At 40.0% G+C, this 23,552-nt stretch overlaps 1 protein-coding gene across 2 annotated transcripts in view; it reads right to left on the bottom strand.

Moving 5' to 3' along the window:
- The window catches only part of TRIO (trio Rho guanine nucleotide exchange factor), a 224,951-nt gene that overhangs the window by 156,222 nt on the left and 45,177 nt on the right, over window positions 1-23,552 (bottom strand). For both annotated transcript variants that reach the window (XR_011902859.1, XM_072329481.1), the window contains exons 2-4: window positions 7,860-7,934; window positions 2,484-2,598; window positions 59-251 (exon numbers count right to left, since the gene is read on the bottom strand). Coding sequence is in view for 1 of the 2 variants with exons in the window: in XM_072329481.1 (XP_072185582.1) it covers window positions 59-251; window positions 2,484-2,598; window positions 7,860-7,934 (383 nt within the window). In the remaining variant the exon portion in view is untranslated. The remainder of the gene's footprint in view (window positions 1-58; window positions 252-2,483; window positions 2,599-7,859; window positions 7,935-23,552) is intronic.

The raw sequence follows: 23,552 nt of genomic DNA, 5'->3' as shown, positions 1-23,552 counted from the left end.
GTAATGAGTACTTAAATTGTGAAATAAATATAAATCCACATAGCATAGGGGAAATTACCTCAAACTCAAACTTAGAGCTGCCAAAGTTAGTCCTCTGTTTCTGCCAGAAATTGTCTGGCTTGATTATCAGTGCAACATGAATACAACATGGGAAGGATTCCTGTAAAATCTTCAGCAGAGGCTTTATAGAGTCCCATTTTGACCCACGCATATCTACAATGACAGTGAATCCTCTTTTACATACTTCCTCACTGCAGAAGAAAGAAAAAAAGGTTATCAAGAAAGTGGTACAAATTCAAACACAGACAGCACTTCTACAGCAACACACTCCCTAGTTAAAGTGTGATAACCTAATGAACAATCACTTGTGTCACTTCCACCCCACACATACACTGAAGTCACCATTTACAGAAGCACCTATATGTAATTCATTTACAAATGTCTCTGTTGAGCACACACTTTACTGATAATAATGTCCATGTTTTTCTAATCACTGAGGGGAACCTCTAAAAGACAGAAGTTGATAAGCTGTTCTTACCTACCACTTCTGCAATATTCGATAAACCATTTCAGATATCCCAGTTAATCTGAGAGTTAAAAATTGTTGGTCTGCAGATGAAAACCCTTACTGACAATCACTTCCGTGACAAGATCAATTTCTGGATATATGATGGATAAGAAAGTATTTTATCACTGTAAAGAAAACCATATCAACTTCTTTCTACAAAATTTGAGCTCATTTTTGCTGTCCAAAAGTTGGCAGAGCTTATACTCAAATTTCCTGGCAACTCTTCTGAGAACAGCAGATTTCGTTTCTTTTCTTCTCTTGTGCACTTAGTATACTTTGTAGAGCTGATTAACAGCAGCGATCACCACCAACACCAGAAATTTTGATTTTGTTCCAGGAGAACAACAGGAACAGGTTAACATGAAAAGAGAATGTATTTCAAAATCGAGTCATAACCAACAGACTATCAAAAGAGACCAAACATCCACGGTCTGAGTACATGAATCTCTTTCAGTGATGTGACTAACATAAACGCAATTCTCGAATTTGTGTGGCGAGGCTTTTAGACTCTCCAGGAAGTAAGAACACTTCAATTGGCACCCTTTACACAGTCTCATTGGTCGCACTACGTGATAGATGAGTTATGACTAACTCTGGAGAGCTGAAGTGCTGCTGAAAGGAGTAGCAATATAACTTCCTTAGAAGATTAGTTGTTTTAATGTTGGCTTAAAAAAAAAAAAACAACAACAAAAAAAAGAAAAAAAAAACCAGCTTAAAAAGGAGTTTATCAAGAAAATTGTTTGGCTTTGCCCAAAAATAGCAATGATAACAGAAGAATACATGTAGATTATAACTTCAGATTTTTCTGACCACATCGTATATATTTTTTAAGAGCATCACAAAATTAAAAGGACAAATACAAATACTGTTTTGAGGTTAAGACACACTCACTACTGAAAAGCTTCACACTACTTCTGAGTGCTGCTCAGCCTATACCTACCCTTCCACACCAACTATCCATTCATGAGGAAGAGCGCTTGCCACTAACTCATGAGGCATGCACCTAGTCATCCACAAGGTTGCACAAAGCAGCCCCTTGCCATGTGATGCAGATGAGCCCCCCCAGTCTCAATCACATAGCCCTTGTCATCTGATAAAAGATGAATGTGTTTCAGCTAGGGATCATAAAAATTGTTTCTGCAGGTTTTGGTCAGACAAGATTATCTCTTTGGTAAACCTGAACTACACAAATACTTTGTCCAGTCACTGCAGATGACTAAAATTTAGTAACATTTAATAATCAGATAAATTGTTAAATTCACGTAAATCTAAGATGGAACACTACCTTAGGAGTTCTGATCTGTTGCCAAAAACTCTCAACTATGTACAGTAACAGCACAACAGTAATTAATTGACAGATGAATTGTGTGGGGCTGTTTGCACCAATTAGGACTTCTCAGTTAAGTAGTTGTAAGACTAGTCCTTAACACATGACTTGTATGAAAATAAATCAAGCTTTTAATAAAGCTATTTTCATTATCAAATTTTTGCCATGCTTGCAGAGATACAAAATCCTGAACAATGTACATATAATGAAGAATATACATCCATTGAACAATGAGGGAATATATACATATATGTACATACAGACAAATGTACAAGCACTAGATCTGGTGATTTGTTTAAATAATGCATTGTAATCAATAGCTTAATTTTTTTATAATACACTGACATCAATACTTTCACAGACAACTCTGCAGTTTTATCTAAGACCTGTACAAGAAATTTTACATATATTTCTCCTGGGTTTTCCTGTGTTGTATCAGGATGCAATAACTTATCTGACACAATTAACAGACAGGAGCATTGTGACAACCTCAGTCTACACAATATATTCTAGCTTGCGAGTGTACTGAAGTACACTGCATTTGTCTTTCTGCAAAGCCTCAGAGTCTATCAAGTGACCAGCACTTACCTTGGAATACAAGCTAGGTATGAAATTAGTCTCCTAAGGTCTTCTTGCCGTATTCTATCATGATTACTACGTGCTGGAAACGTTAGAATGGGGCCTCCACGCTTATCTCTGCCACCTGAAAAATAAAACACATTTAGAAAAAACCCAAAGTGTAACATCATTCTGATTTGCAAACGTAGTTTGCTCTTTATACTGCTCTTAGAAAACTTAATTCCTATGCTACTGAATGCATACCCATTTTAAAAATATTTCAAGTTAAGTGCCAACACGGTCATTTAGATTCCATGTTGGGAATATCAGTGAGCACACTGTCCCAATTCCTACAGTGAGGAAGTATCTGTCAAAAATAAATTAAAACAATTGAAACAAAGAATGACTATAGTATTACACGTACATACTACAGAAACATTTAAGTTTGATGGACAGTCTGATACCTCTAGCAATGATGCTTTATTATATATTTAACTTTTGACTCATCAGCTATACAGATTAAATTTAACTGTAGAGTCAGCAAGCATTTTGAGAATACTCAATGTTAACTTCTTTAACTAGTATGAAGTTTAGGTGTAGAATACATTAGATGAGTATATGGGTACCATTAAAGCATTTTGTTTGTATTTTTACCCTGTTCTGATGTGCAGATTCTGAATTGTTATTTAATAGTTCTTTTTATTTTGTTAGCAATGCAAAACAAGGAAATTCTGAGTCCTTTCAATACAAAGATCTAGAAAATCCAACTTTGAGAGAAAAGTATCCATCCTATTTGTCACACTGCATGGATTTACTGTAGTCAAAATGAAAATGCTATTTTACATCAAATGTCTTGCTTGTGAAAACAAAATGTTACTATTACTCCATGTTACATGTATGTCAGTAGCCCCTCTCTGTGACACTCACACAACAGCACCAATCCATTCCTACAAACTGAATTTCACATATACATGCTCAACCACAGATGTGTGTGGGCTGTTTTCTCCTGTCCCACAGAAACACGGAGAAACACCGTCCTGTGCCCCAAGTGTTTTCTCATTTAATCAGCTCCTCGTTGTAAAAGCAGGTTATTAAGAGAGTCTTAAAGAATTCCTTATAAAGGCAGACTAAGAGCAAATGAATAAAACCAGTCACTCAGACATCCACCAGTATCCTCGCCAGCGCAGCTTGTGCATGCTTGCTGCAGACCCAAGGCCCAGGACCCCCAAATGCCTGCACTGGCCACACGTTCCATGAGTCACTAACTAAAACTCAGAAAAGGAAAAGCTGCTTCAGATTTCTGTCAAGCTGCAGAGTCAGGAACCTAAACATAAAAGGAAATTCATCTTCTTGTCTTCTATGACCCTCTTAAATAGGATAAGAGAGCAATAACAACTAAACTTTACTGGAGAGGGTTAAGTTTGGCCTTGACAGGATTTCATCTCAGAGAATGCTGAGAATTTTTGCATAGCAAGAGATGGGATAAAGATAGGCCAGAAGCCAAGAAAGGAAGTACAAAGGATCAGACCAGCAGTCCAAGCCTCTGCTCAGCTCCAGAATGGCCAGCAGACCTCAAAGCTACTGAACTTAGCTGAAAGGCTGCTGCAGCCCATAATGCTTCCCTCAGCTACACATCTACAAAGTTTATGTTTCAACTAGAAAACATTACTAATCTGAACTGCTCTAAGAAAGTATTTGATCGCTCAAGGTAGAAATTCTTCTTTCGAAAGCAGAAGCTAACAGTAAAGAGGATACATTATATTATCTTAACATTCTCCAAGTTATTTTAAACAAATTTCTTGTTACATACAGACCTCTCAGATTGCCTTCAGGCCTTTCCTACAGGTCAACTACTTTATCATGTTACTTTCCACCACAGAAGAAAAAAGAAATATACATTCTTTTTAGGTTATTTTGGACACTATCTCACATGGCTCCCAGCTCCATGTACACCACAAAAAATCATAATAAAAAAAAATAATAATCACCATTTTTAAACTATGGTTCATAAACTCCAGATAAATCACATCCTGAAATTTTCATTTGTTGGAGACAAAATTCGTCACACAAATTTCAGGTCTAGATGACTAATGAAGAAATGAATACAGACTCGATTTTTGGCAAAATTAGTTCCACTATTGAGTTTTAAACCAAATATTAAGATTGTTAAGTATTAAGCAAAAAAGTTCCCAGGGCTTTAGAATACAACATTTTTTATTTTTTTTTTTCTTATCTGCTAAAGCTTTTATCAACTTTATGCCTGGAGAGCCAAACTTCGGCCTTTTCCAATAAATTACTCTCATTTCCTTTCTTCCTGATGCTCCTGTGTCATACACAAACTGGAACATTAAAAGTAACAATGCATTAGGCACCAGGTGGGAATTTCCTGTTTCACAATAGCCTTTGTTCAAGTCAGCCCTCTTTTTGTCTTGGTTTTACAAAAACATATTAAGCTACTACTTTCATCAGTCAGACTTCCATTTCTACCCTTTTTTGTTTGTACAAAACCTCCGTGGTATTGAGCTATTCTCTTTGTTGATGCCAAGATGTGTCATACAAGTAGCTGATCAACTCACATGAGTCAGCTAACATGAATCACTTCTGTCCAGCTTACATCACTAACAGCAGTCTTGTCAATGGTCTCCAAATGGCACCAAAACCAATCAGGTTGAGCAGTGTAGTTTTTTTTTTAGAAAATGCCTTTTCAACTACTCTCAAAATACTTAAGCAAATCTAAGCATCAGGTATTTATGGAGAGGGAGGTGACTATCTCTTATTCCCACTCACTGATGGCAGAATGGGAATAGCATAGAGCTGCATTGGGAAGGCACAAGACTGGACAGTGAGCACACAGCCCACAGATTTTAGAAAGTACAGATGAGTAAGTGCATTATAGTTCTCATTTGTCCATTGTACTGCATATAGTTTGTATTTCTTTAAAACAAAACAAAAAAAGTCTGCTACCCTGCTCTGTGCCACAGATAACAGATACAAGGTAGTTGAATTCTCTTTAAATACATATTCAGATATACTAGATTATAAAAAAAACCCACTCATCTTTTCAATTTACAAAAACACATCATTAACAGTTCACTAAAAGAGACTAGATTGTGACAATGAAGGAGAAACCCAAGAGTGAATCACATCAAACCTACTGTGGTTTATGGCAGAGAAAAAGCAGTGCCTGAAACAGCCTTTTCAAAAGACTGTGCAAAAAAATAAAAAATAAAAGTAAAAATTTATATTGAGCAGATGTGTAAAATGTGTACGCATGCAAACAAATGGAAAGACTGAAACAAAGCAATTTATAATTACAACCTAGAACAGATTGAAGAAGCACCTACTGGAGACAAAAAGGAAAGTTCATATAGAGTTGAATTGCAATGCAGTGTAGTCAAAGTGAAATTAGTACCTCAGTAGAAGGTGTTTGATAAATCTTAGTGTATTAAGATTTCTGATTGGATCAGAACATTATTTCAAGAATGGCTTAGGAAACAGCTATCAGTGAAACAGTCTCGTGCTTGAATGAGGAGCACTGTTTAGGTATGAAGACTGTAGTGGAATCCAAAAGCTCTCTCCTACTCTACAAACCTTAACTACTTACTGTACCTATAAATACTAATACCAAGTACTAAAGCAGAAGTTGTGCTTCTGAATGAAACAAAGCACGCACACTGAAAGCCTCTCTAAGCCAGTAGTCCAATGTTCTCACATAGCTGTATATCCCCAGATATAAGGTTTGACAGACCTTGTTCCAAAATGCTTAAGCCCCAGTGGTGGTGTTAGATTGGTTTGGTTTTGAGAGGCCATTGTTTGTTTAAATTGCTTGTATTACTGATGTGCTTCATTTCATTTCTGACCAACTTGCAATGGAAATGTGAAACAGTATGGATTCGTTTTCTCTCCGGCCAAGCTCATTGCCCACAGCTGTTTGGTCCGCTCTTCTGTCAGAAGTTAACTACCTTCACACAGGCACACTGGCAGCAGTTTCTGCCTGCCTGCTCCTCTTCTCCCTTAGTTAATAATCTATCATCTCCATTTGAATACAGCTTCAGCTTACATTTAGCCTTCTTTACTTTCACAGCATTAGTGCCTTTTGAGAAGGCCAAATGGTTAAAAGCATACATTAGAGAAAGCCTATCATCTTTCACCTCCCCCCCTAAGGGGTCTAAACTAAGCTCTGGATAATCTGGAAATGTAGGGGTTTGGGAATGGAAACAGATTACTTTTTTCTTGAAGTGCCATAAAGGAAGGTCAAAACAAAACAGCAACGAGGGATCAAAATTATATATTTAATTCATTTACTTTTTTCCTTTCCTCTGAAAATACAGTTTTAAGCAAGACTTCATCAACATTATAATTCATAAGGAAAAGCATCAAGACAATCTAAATTATCAGAAAACCGGTCTGTTATGTCAGTCACTTTACAAAACATTATTTTTGCTTTAGAATGATACTTAGCAGCATAGAAAGGATGAAGTACTGTAAACTCCTCACTGCACCTACAAGCATCGTGATCCACAGCAAATCTCTAGCAATTTCAGGGACTATTTTTTAAGCTTTATATCGAATATAAATCTTATTTCTTTACTTCCAAATAAATCATTCCCTTTCCCACCCTCCTCCCTGCAAAAAACAAAACAAAACAAAACAAAACAAATACACAAAAACAAACAACAAAAGAAACAAAAACAGAAGAAACAAAAATAAACACCAAGTCATCTGACACTACAATTATGGCAAAGAGAATGATGCTGACTCATTCCAACAGGTTTGGAAGTACTTACTTCAGAAAGTCAGGCTCAAAACGCAGTTCACAAGAATAAGCACCTTGGACAGTCATCATTCCAGCAAGTAAAGTTATTGAGTTATAGAGCATGTTACGCACTGTTAAATCCTCTGCTACTTCTTCTTAGGTAAACAACTAATGTTCCAAGTGTATGCAAGAGATAGGTTAAATTAGATGCTAACTCATTTCACCATGTAGACATGTGTGCTTCAAAAGATACACACTGAAACCTCACCTCTGCAACAAGGACATTTCTCCCATGCCTCAGTCTGACCTGTAACAACTCCAACGCTGTAAAACTATCCAGCAGAAGAACTGGATTCCTTGATTGGAAGAATCAAGGAATATGATTTCAGCACAGGAAGTTGTTTTAAGTAACATTACTGGATATGCAGGGAGTTGCAGGACAAGAAGTTTGCTCTCCATTTAACAAAACACATACCTTTATTATTATAGATCTCTTCACACCAATCTTTATGTTACGTTTGGGATACTTCATGGTATTTGCTGCTCTCCTGCATTTCTGTGATTTCTACAATGACAGTTCTAGTATTTACAGTACCACTTTGTATGCAACTGATATGACAGTTATACACTATACAACAAAAGAACTGTACCTGAAAGGTATGCAACTTTTTCTTTTAAAATTGGCAAAACTTCCATAGCCTTCATTTCATCATTTTTGCGAAACCCTGAAAAACATCAATAGGAGGTAATTAGTCAGAAAATCAGAGACAAACTACTACATTTAATGAAAGTGCTGTGTAACATTTCCCTCTGGGAAACCATCTCGGTGTTAAAACAATAACAATTAAGATAACCTTATAATAAAAGGCTGCAAAAAGTAAACATCTAACATTTATCAATAAACAAGTCATCGCTCTGACTAACTTAACACAAACATCATAGCATGATAGCAAGACTCAGTAAAAGACAGAACACTGCCATTAGCCATTTTCATCCGTAAGTTATAAATATCACCTGGCTCCTGTTACTTTAAACATTCGAACTTTAGCTTGAGCACAGGAGCAATATCAAGCTAATAAGAGTAGACACCTTTAGAGCAGGCACTAACCACTTTCCATCCTCTAATTAAAATAAATAAATAAATAAGTAAATAAAAGCCTAATATAACACCACAATTTAGCTTTGATTTTCCTTACATCACTTCCACAAGCAGAATCAGAGATAAAGCTGCACATTTTCTGCTGCCTTGCAGGATCTTGTAACAGAAGGCACGTTTTGCCTTGTTAATTCTACACACACGCAGTTTTAAGTGGTCCCTAGGGGGAGTGATTACAGTCAATTTTGCAAAGCCATAGATCACCAGCTAGCCCTACTCTTCTCTTCCATTGCATTTCTGTGGCCAGACTCTAAACTTTTCCTTTAAAGAGCAACAAATCATCTTTGAAGATAGTATCTATTCTGAGATAAAATAAGCTTCTTAATTATTGACATCTTCTGGCAGTTACTACAAGAGCAAGCTCAGGTATGCATATGCCAGCCTCTCCAAAAATGTATTGCTCTTCCTTTCTGGAGGGGGCAGCAGAACCTGTCAGTGATGCTCAGCAGCTATCACCTCTCTTGAAAGGTGAGTGAAGCAGCATGACAGATTTCCTGTGTTAGACTGCAGACTGGCAACCACCAGGCATTTTTTAAAAATGCATCAGAGAAACGTCAGTAAGAAATATCACATATATAGGCCACAGCAGTGTCCTCTCATTTCCCTGCAAGTATTCAGCTGGGATACTGTCTCACCACCCACTGACTGCAAACAGAACACTGAACAAATCTCTCTGGCTAGTTCCCTGTTTGATTCCCTGTGAAAGCTGCAACACAACTAAACCCAGACTGGACAGGAGCTCTCAGAGCAGCTGACCAGCAGCGCAGCGCTCACTCAGGCAGCGCCCTGCCAGGAGCAGCGCCAGGCCCACCATGGCTGAGGAGAGCAGGGATCTGCCTCCTGCCAACCCCAAGACTCCCAAGGGTTACAGGTGGCCCAGAAGGGACCTCTTGCCTTACTTACAATGTATTGGTTACAGATTAGCAGTTGTTTACTGAAACTGCCTACTGTTTGATTCCTACCGTGTCTGCATTCAGTAGGAACTAAAGCTATAACCACAAGTTTAAGACAACCTTGGGCTTAAATAACTCAATCTAAAGAGACGGCAAATATCTTTTTCCATCCTGAAGTACTTGGGTCTCAGCTGACTGCTAGGGCATGCAGGCACACTTCCAGAGCTGAATGCTTGCTGTGCTGTGCTTTCATCTGCCTGCTGTAAGCTTAATGCTGATTTAACCTGCACAGTTTTCCAAAGAAATTCCTTTTCTTTACAGCAAATTTGGAGGTAGAAAACACTTTCTCCTCACCTACAAAGCATGCAGTGACTAGTGCTGTGTTTGCTTTCCATTTTAACTCAGAATTACCCTGCCGGCTCCTTCCAACCTGCAGCCTGCCTGCAGCACCTCAGATGGTGCACAGCCCGCTCTGCCCAGAGCGCATCCATTTCTGTGGGCACAAAGGGGTGGCTGTAGGTGAGCAGCCCAGTCACTGTGGCAGCGCCTGGCTCCAGGTCTGTGCATCCTTGCAGCTCACTGCCTCAGATTACCCCTCCTACTGCACTCCTACACTGCTCTAAACACATTGTTTTTATTCCAGTTCCGCAGCATTAAAGCTTAAAAGAAAAGGCTGTGGGGATTACAATTGATGGTGGAACACACGGAGCAAGGAGAATGAATGAGGCAATAAAGTACCGTATTTTGAGTGGCCAGGACCCACGGCTACTGCACACTACAGGAGGTGACGTCATCCAAGCTGGGAGATGACATCATCCTCCCCATCCCCCACGGTGGACAAAGGCTGCAGCAGTGGGCATGCTGCTGCCCTTACAGGCATAGTGTGCACGCATTTATTGTTCACTTCACCACTCAGTAAGTCCAATATGATCTTTTTTTTCTTTTACTCTGAATGCGGATTTTAATAACAAATTCTATCCTTGCATCTTTCACAGACACTTCTGTTCCCCAAACAGGAACATCACCCTTTCAGCACCCACCAAAGGAAGACCTGATTATGGCTAAATGCTCTGAATAGGCAGCACCTAACCCTGCTGCTGCCCCACACATCATACAGACATGTCTCTAACTGTCTGCCGGGAGGAGGAAGCTCAAATCATGCTAATTAATATGCAACATAAGTAGTTAAAGAAGCACATGGACAAGGAGCCCGCTTCCATTTAGGAGATGCTTCTCTCCAGTAAGTGTTCAGAATTACAAATTCCAAGAGCTCCATGAGCACAGCCTCCCACTGGAGTAGTGCCACCACCCAGTGCTTACTGAAGGATTGCATCACACAGCAGAGGTCCCCAGGCACTGAGGTACAGCAAGCAACTCAGATCCATAGTAACAGCTCGTTGCCCTGCTCGGTGGTTCACGCATCTGAGAGAAACGCTGCCCCAGTGTAAAGCAGAAGGGTCCTTCAGATACAGTAAGATACAGTACCTCTGTTAATCACCTTGCACTGCAGGATTTGGCTACAGCCACACAGGCAAAGGCTACATATGAACTAGTGGCACATGCATCTTTAAAGCTAACAGATCAACTACAGAACAGAGATAAAAAACACAATTACAGTTTCCCTGAAGATGTGTTACTGCTGCTGGAATACTGAAATCTCTTTGGCATTTTCAGGTACCTTCACTGATGCTCTGCTGAGGCAAACTGAAATCACATGAACTCACTATGCAAAGGCCATAACCCAGATTCATAAGAATTATCTTACTAAGACAGCAAAAAAAAAAAAAAAAAAAAAAAAAAGGAAATTGAGGCTGAGAGCAGCATCTCTTTGTGAAGAGGCTGAACAAATGCTCATCCATTGCTGCCTCTCTCACAAAGTTGACTCAAAACTTGTTTGAAACATGGCAGAAAAAGCTCCCTGAAAAGACAGTCAGGCTAAAAAAGAACACTCATCCTGAACTTGCAGATTTACAAACACAACTACTTTTCACCTTGAAACATAAAATCCAAATCTTTTTACAGCCACAAATGAAAAAGAAGCCAGAGACTCATCATAGGACACACTGATGCTTTCAGCTCTCTCCTGATTCCAGAGGAATTATTCCATGTCATTTGCCTCATCACAGGATACAACAACAGCAAAAGTGCCCCCTCCACTGGGCTGCACCCTACAGCACCGCCCTTCTCACCCCTGTCTCTTTGTGACAGAAATCAAACCCTAAATCACAGAAACCGCATTCAGGAGTTTTTTCCAACACAGCATTCCCTTTGTTCCAACTCACGGTCCTGTTCCAATAGGTATCTCTTCAAAATCCATGAGCTACTGTGTCCAGTTCTGGGCTCCCCAGTACAAAAAAGACAGGGATCTCTTGGAAAGAGTCCAGCGGAGGGCCACAAAGATGGTGAAGGGACTGGAGCATCTCCCCTATGAGGAGAGACTTAGGGAACTGGGTCTGTTTAGCCTTGAGAAAAGAAGGCTGAGAGGGGACTTGATCCAGGTTTATAAATACCGGAGGTGTGGGAGCCATAGTGGCGAGGCTGGTCTGTTTTCAGTAGTGCATGGAGATAGGACTAGGGGAAATGGGCTGAAACTTCAGCATAGGAAGTTCCGCACGAATGTGCGCAAGAACTTCTTTACGGTGAGGGTGACGGAGCATTGGAACAGGCTGCCCAGGGAGGTGGTGGAGTCTCCTTCTCTGGAGATATTCAAGACCCGCCTGGACGCCTACCTGTGCGACGTGGTGTAGGGAGCCTGCTTTGGCAGGGAGGTTGGACTCGATGATCTCTAGAGGTCCCTTCCAACCCCTACAATTCTGTGATTCTGTGATTCTATGCCAGCTTGCATGGGAAGGAAACACTAAAGCCTTAGGGATATAGATGGTGGGGATGCAGAGCTACTGCACTGACACCACAACTCCAATGACTGGGGGAGCTAGCAGGAATAAGACTGACCTCTGTTAGTTCTAAGTGAACTATTTGCTAGAAAGAAAATTAAAACAACTTCCACAGAAAATAAATAAATAGATAAAGAGAGACCATTTCCTACCCAAGAAGCATCGCCCTACCTCTAGGTAAGGTGCAGAGACCCTAAGTTGTTCTGCACAGCTTCTTGCATTCACTGCCCCTCAGTGTTCATGAACTTTTTTGGGGATTAGAGAGAAGAACAATTGTTGCCAGTTAATATTTATGAAATAGGCTCCAAGACGTTGCTGCATTTCTTCTGTTTCATGGCATAAACAATATTAACTACAAGATTCTGAAATCTGAGCTAATCCTCCCTGCAACTGTAAAGACATCACAGCTACATTTCAAAAGAAATTGCTTTCAAGCTTATTAAGAAAAAAGGCAAATAAAACAAAAGGCAGAATAAAGTAGCTGCAAATGTACTAAAATCATTATTAGCCTGATGCGTTCAGGTTTCATTGTTTGCCTTTTTTTCTTCCCTCATACCTCAAGTGATGACATTAATCTTAACCCTCCAAAGCCTATAGGTTTACTCAGCTCAGAGTATCAGTTAACAACTGCATATGATAAAAGTCAGCTACAGGTTTGTTTATGCATTACCTCCCATGTTTTCCAAGTGCGAAGAAAAAGAGAGCACACAGCAGGTTCCTACTCTCTTATTTTGCTACGTAGAGGTTTTTAAAATAGGGCAGTGGGCCAGTTTCTAAGGATTGCTATAGCCTATGGAAAATACAAAACCTGAATAGATTCACACGCATCCCAGTGAAACCCTTCACATCTTTACGCTGAAGTTACTATATATGAAACGGCACAGAGTAAGTCAGTAGAACCATTCAATTCTTTCTTTTCATCAGTAAGGTCTGGAAAAACACTTGCAGAGCTTCACCAGTTCCTGGGAATACAGATGGACCCAGAGCGCTGACGGACACGTGAGAAAGAACTTTCAGAAAGCAGAAAATGGCAAAAACAGCGCTAGTAAAAGGGATACAAAAGGTAACTAATGCTAATGCACGTATGGCATTACTGACAGCTTTTTCTGATTTTAACTTGGAATTTTATGTGCCAAATTCAATTTCATGAGTGGCTTAACTATTCATACTTTTGTACTCAAGCACAGCATTCACAGAGCAATCAGAGCTGTCAGTTCACCAACTGCACCGTTATCACTTCCTGATATAGACGTTGCCTGTGTTCATTTCTGTTCAGGAATCTCACACCATCTTGTATGTTGCAACAAAACAACAAAATTCAGAGAAACTACAGCAAAGAACGTAGCTCCGTTCTCCACCCTTCACAAGCCCCCTGATGAGCAGATACAACAGGTAGTATGGTAACTCAGCACTGACTTTTAAGAATGGTTGTTAGTGTATCTTTAGGAACATATATCTTCCTTTCAGGAAAAAATGAGGAATTCCATCAGTGTTTTTATTTTAATGACATACAGTATTTCGAGCAACATTATTAACCTTGGCATTCACCTTTTGTTCTTTCAGACTTTCTCTTGGACCAGACTGTAAAGCCTACAGGCGTTTACAACAAGGATACCAAGAAGCCTGTCCTTAATTTGATGTTGGATGGGGCCCTGGGCAGCCTGGTTTAGTATTAAATGTGGAGGCTGGTGGCCCTGCCTGTGGTGGTGGTGGGGGGCTTGGAGCTTGACAATCCTTGAGGTCCCTTCCAACCTGGGACATTCTGTGACTCTGTGATTGAATAGGTATGGTAGGGGTGGGTTGGCAGTTGGACTGGATGATCTTAGAGATCTTTTTCAGCCTTAACAATTCTGTAATTCTACAAATACGCATTTTTCAATCAAAACTGAACTGAGACGCAGAACCTGACCTATTTTCCTCCTTTAAAGCAAAGAGATTTCTGCTTCTATATTCCCTGCAAGCATTCATCCTGCTCCTGCTGTCCCACCAGCACTGCTGGGAGCTCACCTGCTTTGGTGGGAGCACAGCTCAGTGCTGCCATGCCCCAACAGCACACCTCTGTAGTGTTCCTGGTGCTTCTGATGGCAGCCACTACTGACATGCAGCTTCACAGTCCCACACTATCACAGCACCCAGTCTCCTGTCCTACCTTACTGCTTTAACAGCAGTATTATGTATGTTTCGGTTTGAAACGCAGCTCAAGTGAAAGGTGGTAGCTCCTACATTTTGCACAGCAACAGCTGGAGCGCAGCATGTTAGTTCATGTCCTTTGGCTCTTGTTCCAAACCACCATCTGGAGAAACTTATTTCCCCACTGCAATTGATGGAGGCTACGGCAAGGGCAGCACAAACCAGCAAGCAAAGAATCTCCCTGCGCTGTTTCATCCTGAGCACCGATAGGAGGAACTGTTTCCATCAACCCTAAAAATCAGTCAAAATACCAGAGCCGGGCTGCACGTCCTTCAAAATATTTATTTTTTTTTATAGCAAAAAGCATTGCTTTTGTGCTTCCAACTTATCGCGTGTGGGATTCGTAGGTTTTAAGGCATTTGGAGGCTTCATTCACTTGTTCTTTTCCGCACCCCCGTGCCGCGCATGGCGCCGCCACCTCGCGGGGCTGCCACGTGACGCCGCAGAGCCACTACATCAGCGGCGGCGCGGCGCTGCGACAGAGCCGGGCGGGGGGATGGCCGCGCTGCAGCCCCGCCCTGACCGCCCCCAGGTGGGCCCGGCCGCCCCGGAACAAAGGGCTTTCGGCCCGTACCGAGGATAAAGACGGCCGCCGCTCCGGACGGGAGCCTGCACGGTCGGGCGCCGAAGGGCTGTTGCTTCTTTCCATAACGTAACGTTCACGTGCGCACTGAAACAAACCATATGCTTTAGCGGGGAGCTACTGTTACAGTAAGGAGGAATGCTGTATCCTCCCGTCTCCCAGAGCGCGGGCGGAACAAGCGGTAATAGGCACACGGTCCCAGCCGCCTATCCCACTCGCACCGGTAGCAGACGGCAGCGCACGGGGACCGCTTCAGTGCGGTAGAGGACACTCGCACCGCCTGCCCACAGAATGGTTTGGGTTGGAAAGGACCTTTAAGATCACCCAGTTCCAACCTCCTGCTATAGGGCAGGTACACCTCCCTCTAGACCAGGTTCTCAAAGTCCCATCCAGCCTGGCTTTGAGTGCTTCCAGGGAGGGGGCATCCACAGCCTCGCTGGGCAGCCTGTTCCAGTGTCTCACCACCCTCACAGTACAGAATTTCTCCTGATATCTAGTCTAAATCTACCCTCTTCCATTTTAAAGCCATTTCCCCTCATCCTGTCACTAAGCTGCAATATCTTTCATTAAGTTCACAAAAACCTACCTAACCTAATACAGATTAAAATGTTTTTTGGGGGGGACTTTTACTTCACAAGACTCTAAAAACAAGATTCCCTGGATAAGCTGTGTGAGCCAACAGAAGGAGCTAGCATTCTGAATGTACTAACAAGCAGCTCTGCACTTTGGCACGCATAGGAACGCATTACTTCAGAAGCCTGCATGACTTCAGCGGCCAACAATGCATTTTAAAAGCAGAAGGTGAAGTTTTAACAATGTCTCCCTTCCTCATGTGTTCAGTTTCTGACACAACCAAATGCACAGATTCTCTCTGAAAATGTTAAGCTTTAAAACCAATTAGCAGTTCTAAGTCACCTAGAATGCATGGTTGGAAAAACTAACCTTCGTAGAACAGATCGGCAGCACAGTGGGAATAGGACTTCTCCAGCTGCATTCACATTTAATTTTTTTTATTTTTGAGTGTTTTTATTTCTAGCACCATCTCATCATGTTAAAATGGGAGTTTTTGATGCATTATTTTGTTTGGCAAATACATATTTTTTTACATATGATTAAATGAGAAGCACTCTGTTCTGAAGTGCTTTTGGTATTGGGCCACTTTTGTTGCAGACAAGTCATGTGGCTGCATTCTATTTCACTTCAGAGCTCTGGTACTCTGACATGAGAGTTTGGCAACTTGAATGGAACATTCTACCATTACTTCAAGACCAAACAAACAAAATCTGAGCAATCAAGTCACATTAGAGGCTTACCTCACCTTTTGAGCCTTTCTAGCCATTGACTACTTGAATACTGTACAACATCCAGACCAAGTCACTTGGCTTTTTCAAAGTGTTTGAACAGACAGTGGGGTAGAACATGGGAAATGGCACTGAATCCAACGTTGTGTTATTGAGCATTCAGTTAAAAGACTGCAAGACATGTACAGAAACTTCTCTCTAAAAAACTAAAAAGGTCCAACCTTTTGGCTTGCCTGGCCTGCATTGAGTGAATACAAATTGGCTTGGGCTGCACATATAGTTCCTCCATAAGTAATGCCTCCTATTTATTTCCATAAAAACTATAACTGATACAAAGACAATAACACTATTTGATGTAGCAAAATCTAAGCTACTAAATGCTATTTTCCAACATAGTCACCACCATTAGCTACACATTTTCTCCAGTGATGAACAAGAGTCTGCATGCCACACTCAAAACAATCTGCATCAGCTGAAGCAACATACTGTCACCACTGCAGAACCACACCGCCTCACTGTGCTCACATCCACTGTTTTCTCCTCATAGAAAAGCACCGTGATGAAAGTCAGTGGGTGCAATTTTTTCCACATGGAGGAATTCAGTGACACAACTTTGCTGCATACACACTTCCATGTCAGACGCCATTCTGTCAGACTGTCCCTCTGCTGCCGTCTGTCACACAGCAACAAAACGTAACAGAATACTGGTGGGAAGGTTCAGCCTCTACTGCTGTACCACCAATGTCCCCATCAGACATCATGAGCCAAACAATAAAACAGGAGGCATTACTTTGAGAGCAGTCCTCATAAAACTTACAATATTGTTAATATATAAGCAACAAAACATTTACTTAATGAACAAAAATGTAAAACCAGTGGGATATTTCACCTTTTGTGTGTGTGTGTGTGTGTGTGTGTGAAACAAAGGCATCAGGTTAGCTCAGTGGCAGTGGTTACAATTCTTACTGAGGTCTCAAGGTGTTCATCTGAGACTTTTTGATGAAATGATACTCTTCTTCTATTTAATCCTTGAAAACAGTTGTTCACAGATGTATATACTGCCAAAACGCAATGGCAGGTAAGGAGTAACAGTGAAGCATGAGATATTTCTCTCTGATAAGATAAAGAAACACTTATGAAAGTGTTCACCAGCAAGGGCTCTAGCTGCACCACCCAAGCTGCAGAAAGCAAAGCTAAGAACTGGAAGAAAGATCAGCCTGCTGTAAGTAAAGATCAGGTTCAAGACCATCTAAGAACCTGAAGATGCACAAGTCCATGGGACCCGACAAGACCCATCCATAGGTTCTAAGGGATCTGGCTGATGAAGCCACCAAGCTGCTATTCATTGTAAAGGTCATGGCAGTCTGGTAAGATTCACAGAAAATGGAAAAAGGGAAACATAACCCCCATTTTCCAAGAAGGAAAAGAATAAGATCCAGAGAACTATAGACCAGTCAGTCTCACCTCTGGGCCTGGCAAGATCATGGAGAAGATCCTCCTGAAGGCCTTACTAAGGCACATGGAAAATAAGATGAAGTGATTGGTAGTAACCAACATGGCTTCATCAAGGGCAAGTCATGTCCGGTAAAATTGGTGGCTTTTTATGATAGAATCACAGCATCAGTGGATAAAGGAAGAGCACCTGGACTTGTGCAAAGCATTTGACACCATCCCACATGATACCTTGGTCACCACATTGGAGAAAAATGGATTTGATGGACAGACCACTTGCTGGATAAGGAATTGGATGGATGGTAGCACTCAGAGTTGTGGTCAATGGCTTAATGTCCAAGTGGAGGTTGGTGATGAGTGGTGTTCCTCAGAGATTGGTGCTGGGACCAGTGCTATTTAACATCTTTGTAGGTGACATGGACAGTGTCCAAGTGCACCCTCAGCAAGTTTGGAGATAACACCAAACTGAGTGGGGCAGTTGACTCCCTAGAGTGCACTTGCAGCCCAGAAAACCAACCATATCCTGGCTTGCATCAAGAGAAGCATGACCAGCAGGTCTGGGGAAGTGATTCTCCTCCCCTGCTCTGCTCTTGTGAGACCCCACATGGAGTACTGCATTCAGTTCTGGGGTCCCAAACACAAGAAGGACATCAAGCTGCTGGAACAGGTCCAGAGGAAGGCCATGAAGATGATCTGAGGCTGGAGAGCCTTCTCTGTATGGACAGATTGAGAGAGTTGAGGCTTTTTAGCCTTCAGAAAAAAAGATTACAGGGGAACCTTCTAGGGGAACCTTCTAGTGGCTTTCCAGTACTTGAAGGGGGCCTACAGGAAATCTGGACATGCCTGGCTTAGACCATGACAACTCAACTGCATACAGATGTATTCCAGTTAGCTCCTATCTAGCATGCTTTAATGTTAGCTTAGTTCTGAATTTGGTAACTGAGTGCACTAAACCCAGACCAACTCCACAGCTTGTAAATGCTCAAAGAATGAGTTGCCAAACAAACTGGCAGCAGGATAAGTACCACTCAGAACATTAATGCTGTTAGCAGCAGCAAAATTGCCCTGATTTCAAAGCAGGCTAAAAATTATACTTCCATCTCAACATCAGGGTAAAAGAAATATGAAATAATTGAGACTCATTAAAAGCAAAATTTTGAAATAAGAGGACACGTTCTTTCTCTCATCCATAAAATAACTAAATGCATGATGACGCAAAGGATCCAAGTTAAGCATCATAATGCAGTATTTCAATTTGTCTCAATGGTTTTGGTTTTATTATCATGTTACACAGAACAGTAATTTGAGAATCAAAATCAACAAAACTATACAAGGTTTATTTGGATATAAAAGAAAATGTCTTGAACAAGCCCAACATGCATCTCAGACAAGGCTAATATTAGAAGCTTAAACTGCCTACCAAAGCAGCCTGTTGTTGGCAGATGTGAGATAATCCCATCTTTAGACAAGGCCTGCTTTTGACCTCTTTGGGTAACTGACTGCCATTAAAATCACTTTTTAAATGAATGTTCTTATTCCCAGATTTGTTAAACTGTCACTCTTGAAGCTTTTGGCTCAAAGTGTTACTATTGATATGAGTTCCTTAACCTACTTAGTTGTTTAGGTTTTTATAAACTTTCCAATTTAAAATAATACTGACATTATGGTGGTATTTACATATTTGATTTCTCAAAATGACTACTAATTAAATGAGAAAGTCAAGTTTGTTGCATTTTTGATTTATTTGTTTGTTTCACTGAAATAGCCCTTCATCTACACTTGTTTTGCAGCACCCAATATTGAATCACTTAGATAAAAAGCAGAATAAGAGTTGCTACAGAGCTTCTAGGTGGTAAAACTTACCAGTCTGCTTCCATTTTACCATGACAGCCCAGTCTGCAGTATCTACCAGCTGATTCAAGACATTGAAGACTTTAATATATCACACCCTTTAAATGCTTCTATCAAACACACCAATGCAAGGTGACACAGGTAGATTAGGTAGAAAGTAACTACTGGCAGCCTGTGGACTAACCACAGGGATCTGCCTGAATGTTACTTGTAGCTTTCCAAAAAGGAAACACTTCACTAAGACAAACTGCTAGCTCAGAAGTCCACTATAGCTAAACTAGTTTGATTTTCTGCTAATAGAGCTCTGTGCAAACAGTTACTGACAGCCCATGAAATGATTGTGGTGGTTATACGTGTGTGTGTGCAAGTACTGACACACAGGAAAAGTGAAGGAATGGGTTATGACAAGTTCCATGCAGCAACACTATCGAAGATGTAATTTGATAAATAGTTCCTGTTGATGGCGGCGCCAGCATAAGACAGAATTGCATGATATTTACCAGAAGTAGGTTAAGGATTCTTTCTTTGATTAACCATCAAGCAGACTTCCAAATATGTATTTAAGGCAGGACACAAGGATGAGCTAACAAATATTAGTTGGAAGTAAACAACCTTCTGTTCAAGTCAAAAGTAAACCAGCTTATCTGTATTAAGTCACAAATGTCTGTAACCAATTTTGCATATTTTGGCTATTTAAAAACAAGGAACTGTAATTATTTGAAGTGTTAATTTCTGCCTTCATTAAGAGAAGGCTTATTGACGATTATTGGTCAACACTAAGGTATTGAAACCACATTGGTATTCATATATCTAATATGAAGATACAAGGACATTAATGAGCATTTCTTACTAGCACATCACTCCACCAAAGAGGTTAAGGGCATGAATCATAAAAGGGAATAAACTACTCAGAGAGATACTTTAAAAAAGGCAAAGGAAGAAGACTTTGTAATGGCAGCCACGAACGAACATCTCTCAGACACACACTGAATCTGTAGGCACAACCAAATTAAGAACAAACAAAATTCTATAGCACATTTGCACATTTACAGATTTTTAGAACCACAAGGTTGTCCAGGACCAATAGAGTTATCTTAAACCAGATCTGTGTTTAATGAAATAAATGCAGGTTAGTGTTTAAACAAACAGACTTCGCCTTTAAGTGCAAGTCTTGTCAGTTCTTCTAAATAAATAAATAAATAAATAAATAAATAAATAAATAAAATTGTAAGCTACAGGGAAACAAGTTGAAGAATTTCAGTTGTGGAATAGTCTTGAGAGCAGAGATTGTTTTTAGTAAAAAAATATAAAAAATTAAAAACCCACGTATTCAACTTGCTGAATTACTTAAAGTGATTGACTACATTTAACAGAAATCAACGTATCATACAGTAAAATAAGTGTATAATCCCGATTAAAATAGCCTCCTCGTTCTACATACACTTTGTATTTCTGCATACTTAACAAGTATTGTAGAGTTGAAGGATATTACTGAAGAGTAAGAGCCAGCTCTTGCAGAGCCAGAGCAGGGAGCCTACCAAAGAAACAGAAGCTCAACTAAGTTAAACAAACCAGCCATACCCATGCAGTTCATTTAAAGGGTACCAAACATTAGAAGCTCAACTGTGAGTTTCAATTTTAACATACTATGGCAACTTCAAGAAAATTAACCATTCCTCACATGTTGACTTGAGTCTTGAACTAGGAAAGATCTTTACAGGTCCTTCTCACTTCGAAACAGAAATAAATGCCACTGGACTTCATAGACCAAATCACAAAAGATGGAATTATTGCATTACATTAGGCGGCTACAATGCCATCCCCTGAATTTTCACTTTCCACAATAGTAATTTTAGAACAAGGAAATAACTGTGTTGTTACTGGCTCAATGATTATTCCTTAATGAATCGTTGTCAGATGAACAGCGCTGTACAGTATATCCTTGTCTCCAGAATCTTCTTCATTTACTTAGAAGTGCTATTTACACTAAATACACCACAGACATTCCTTCTTCCTAATGAGCTCAGTATCTGCATTTATGCTCCCTTCAGCAGATGACTAATATTACAAGCGTGCTATTTTGATTGACACCTAATACCATAGCTGCCATTGTCACTTACATCATGCTAAAACATGAAGTGTTACCCACATCTATTTGGAGAGTAAAAGAATACAGAATTGCTTTGACACATTGTCAAGAAGCACTGTCAAGCTTCACCCACCATAACTGTGTTTTCTGTTTCTCCATCTTACAAGGTCATTAACTAACACAGAAGTAGAGAAGATTCTACCATATCACTGCTACACATTCACTTTAATTTTGAATATTAGGCTGTAATGTGCCATTACAAGACAAAGTATAAGGAACATTCAATCAACTTACCATTCAGAAGTATCAGTACAGCACTTTTTTGGTTTGCATCCCACTTATAGGAGCACATAGTTCATATCCTACAGGGTTAATATGCCTGTGACCAGCAGAATAGGTAAACTAAATGATGTTTATAAGCAGCAGCAAATCCTTTATCAGAGGAAAAAAACAAAAAACTGATTTCAAAAACTTGGATTTGATTTCAAGACCAGAGTGAATTTGATCTAATTTCCATAACAAATAGGTTTCTATCTCATCCAAGAAGCATTATTTCCAAGTCAAAACGTTTTCCGCCCAGTCATGTTTGAGCAATCAGATGGGAAAAAAAAATGTGCATTGCATGTCCAAAATCCAAGCCATCTTTGTCGGTGTGTATCTTCTGCTTGTACGGTTTGCTTGACTGTCAGTTTGTTTAACAGTTGCTCTGCCTGGATTTACTACCAAATAGGCTTTGACAATGATTGCTATTTAATCCTATGTAATACCCAGATGCAACTGTTCCCAGATCGGAGGACAGTTTAAAAACACAGTCTCCCTGGCTGCATACAAGTCTGGAGTCATGTACCAGAAATCTTGTAGCTGCAAAGCTCAACAATAAAGTGGGCCACTCCACTGCAAACAGAACTATTTGCCTCTTTTATGTCTATTATCGATGAAAAGCAAATAATTATAAATGAGGCCTATCATTCCTTGCTTAAAATTTCGACTTAGTAGCTGAAATAGATCACATTTGTACTAGGCAATGGCATTTCAATAAAGCCAAATAAAAAAGTTACCATCTAAGCGTCTGAACTTAAACTATGGTTCATACCGTGTCCCGTAAATGGCAAAACCTAAAATACCCTCAATGCAATGTAATTTAAACTCAAGAGTTAACCTTCTCTCTGCCCACTCATCTATGAAAAGCCTACTATTTCAGCTACAGAAGTTATTACATTAAAAGCTTCAACATATACGAGAATTAACTAGCCAGGAGATGCCACAGAAATGTATAATGAAATCTGGAATTATTTCACTTAACTGTTTAATCTCTGCTTATATTACTCTGAAACAGAATCCTTCAATTATCCACGAACATCCACATCCCAGTTTCTGGAATGCTCATCTTCCTCAAGAAGATATTTCCACAACCTACACAAAAATTCATATACAGACTGCCTTAGATAATTAAAAGCTGAAGCAATTTATTTAAAGTTTGTCTCTATCACTGTAACACTAGAAACTTCTTTCCAAAACAAAACCCAAAAGTCCTAACACATCCTCAATAATGTCAAGTTAATATTATACAGATATAGACAAGTAACCTGAGCAGTTATTAACTGCCTGATGAACGTATAATTTCAATATAACACATACCTAAGTTTTAGATAATAATCTACAACAACAATTAAATTAAGAACAAACATTAAGAATTTGTAGGGTGAGTAATAACTCCTGCCTGAAGCACCAGCTGATAAACCTTAAGATAAATTAGGGTGGAGAAGAGCAAAATATAGTTTGATACTAAAGATACTGAATGATCCATTATCACCATTTGGAAGAAAAAAGAAAACAAGAAGCTCATTTGAGTTGACAAAGGCAAGATACTAAAAGCAATGTAAGAATTTGTTTAATTGTCACTGTCTGAGACTGCATGTCACAATAACACAGGG

Source organism: Excalfactoria chinensis, chromosome 2 (assembly GCF_039878825.1).
Source record: "Excalfactoria chinensis isolate bCotChi1 chromosome 2, bCotChi1.hap2, whole genome shotgun sequence".
Classification (NCBI taxonomy): Eukaryota; Metazoa; Chordata; class Aves; order Galliformes; family Phasianidae; genus Excalfactoria; species Excalfactoria chinensis.
Note: the sequence above shows the minus strand (reverse complement) of the source record. Positions and strands in the feature narration are given on the sequence as shown.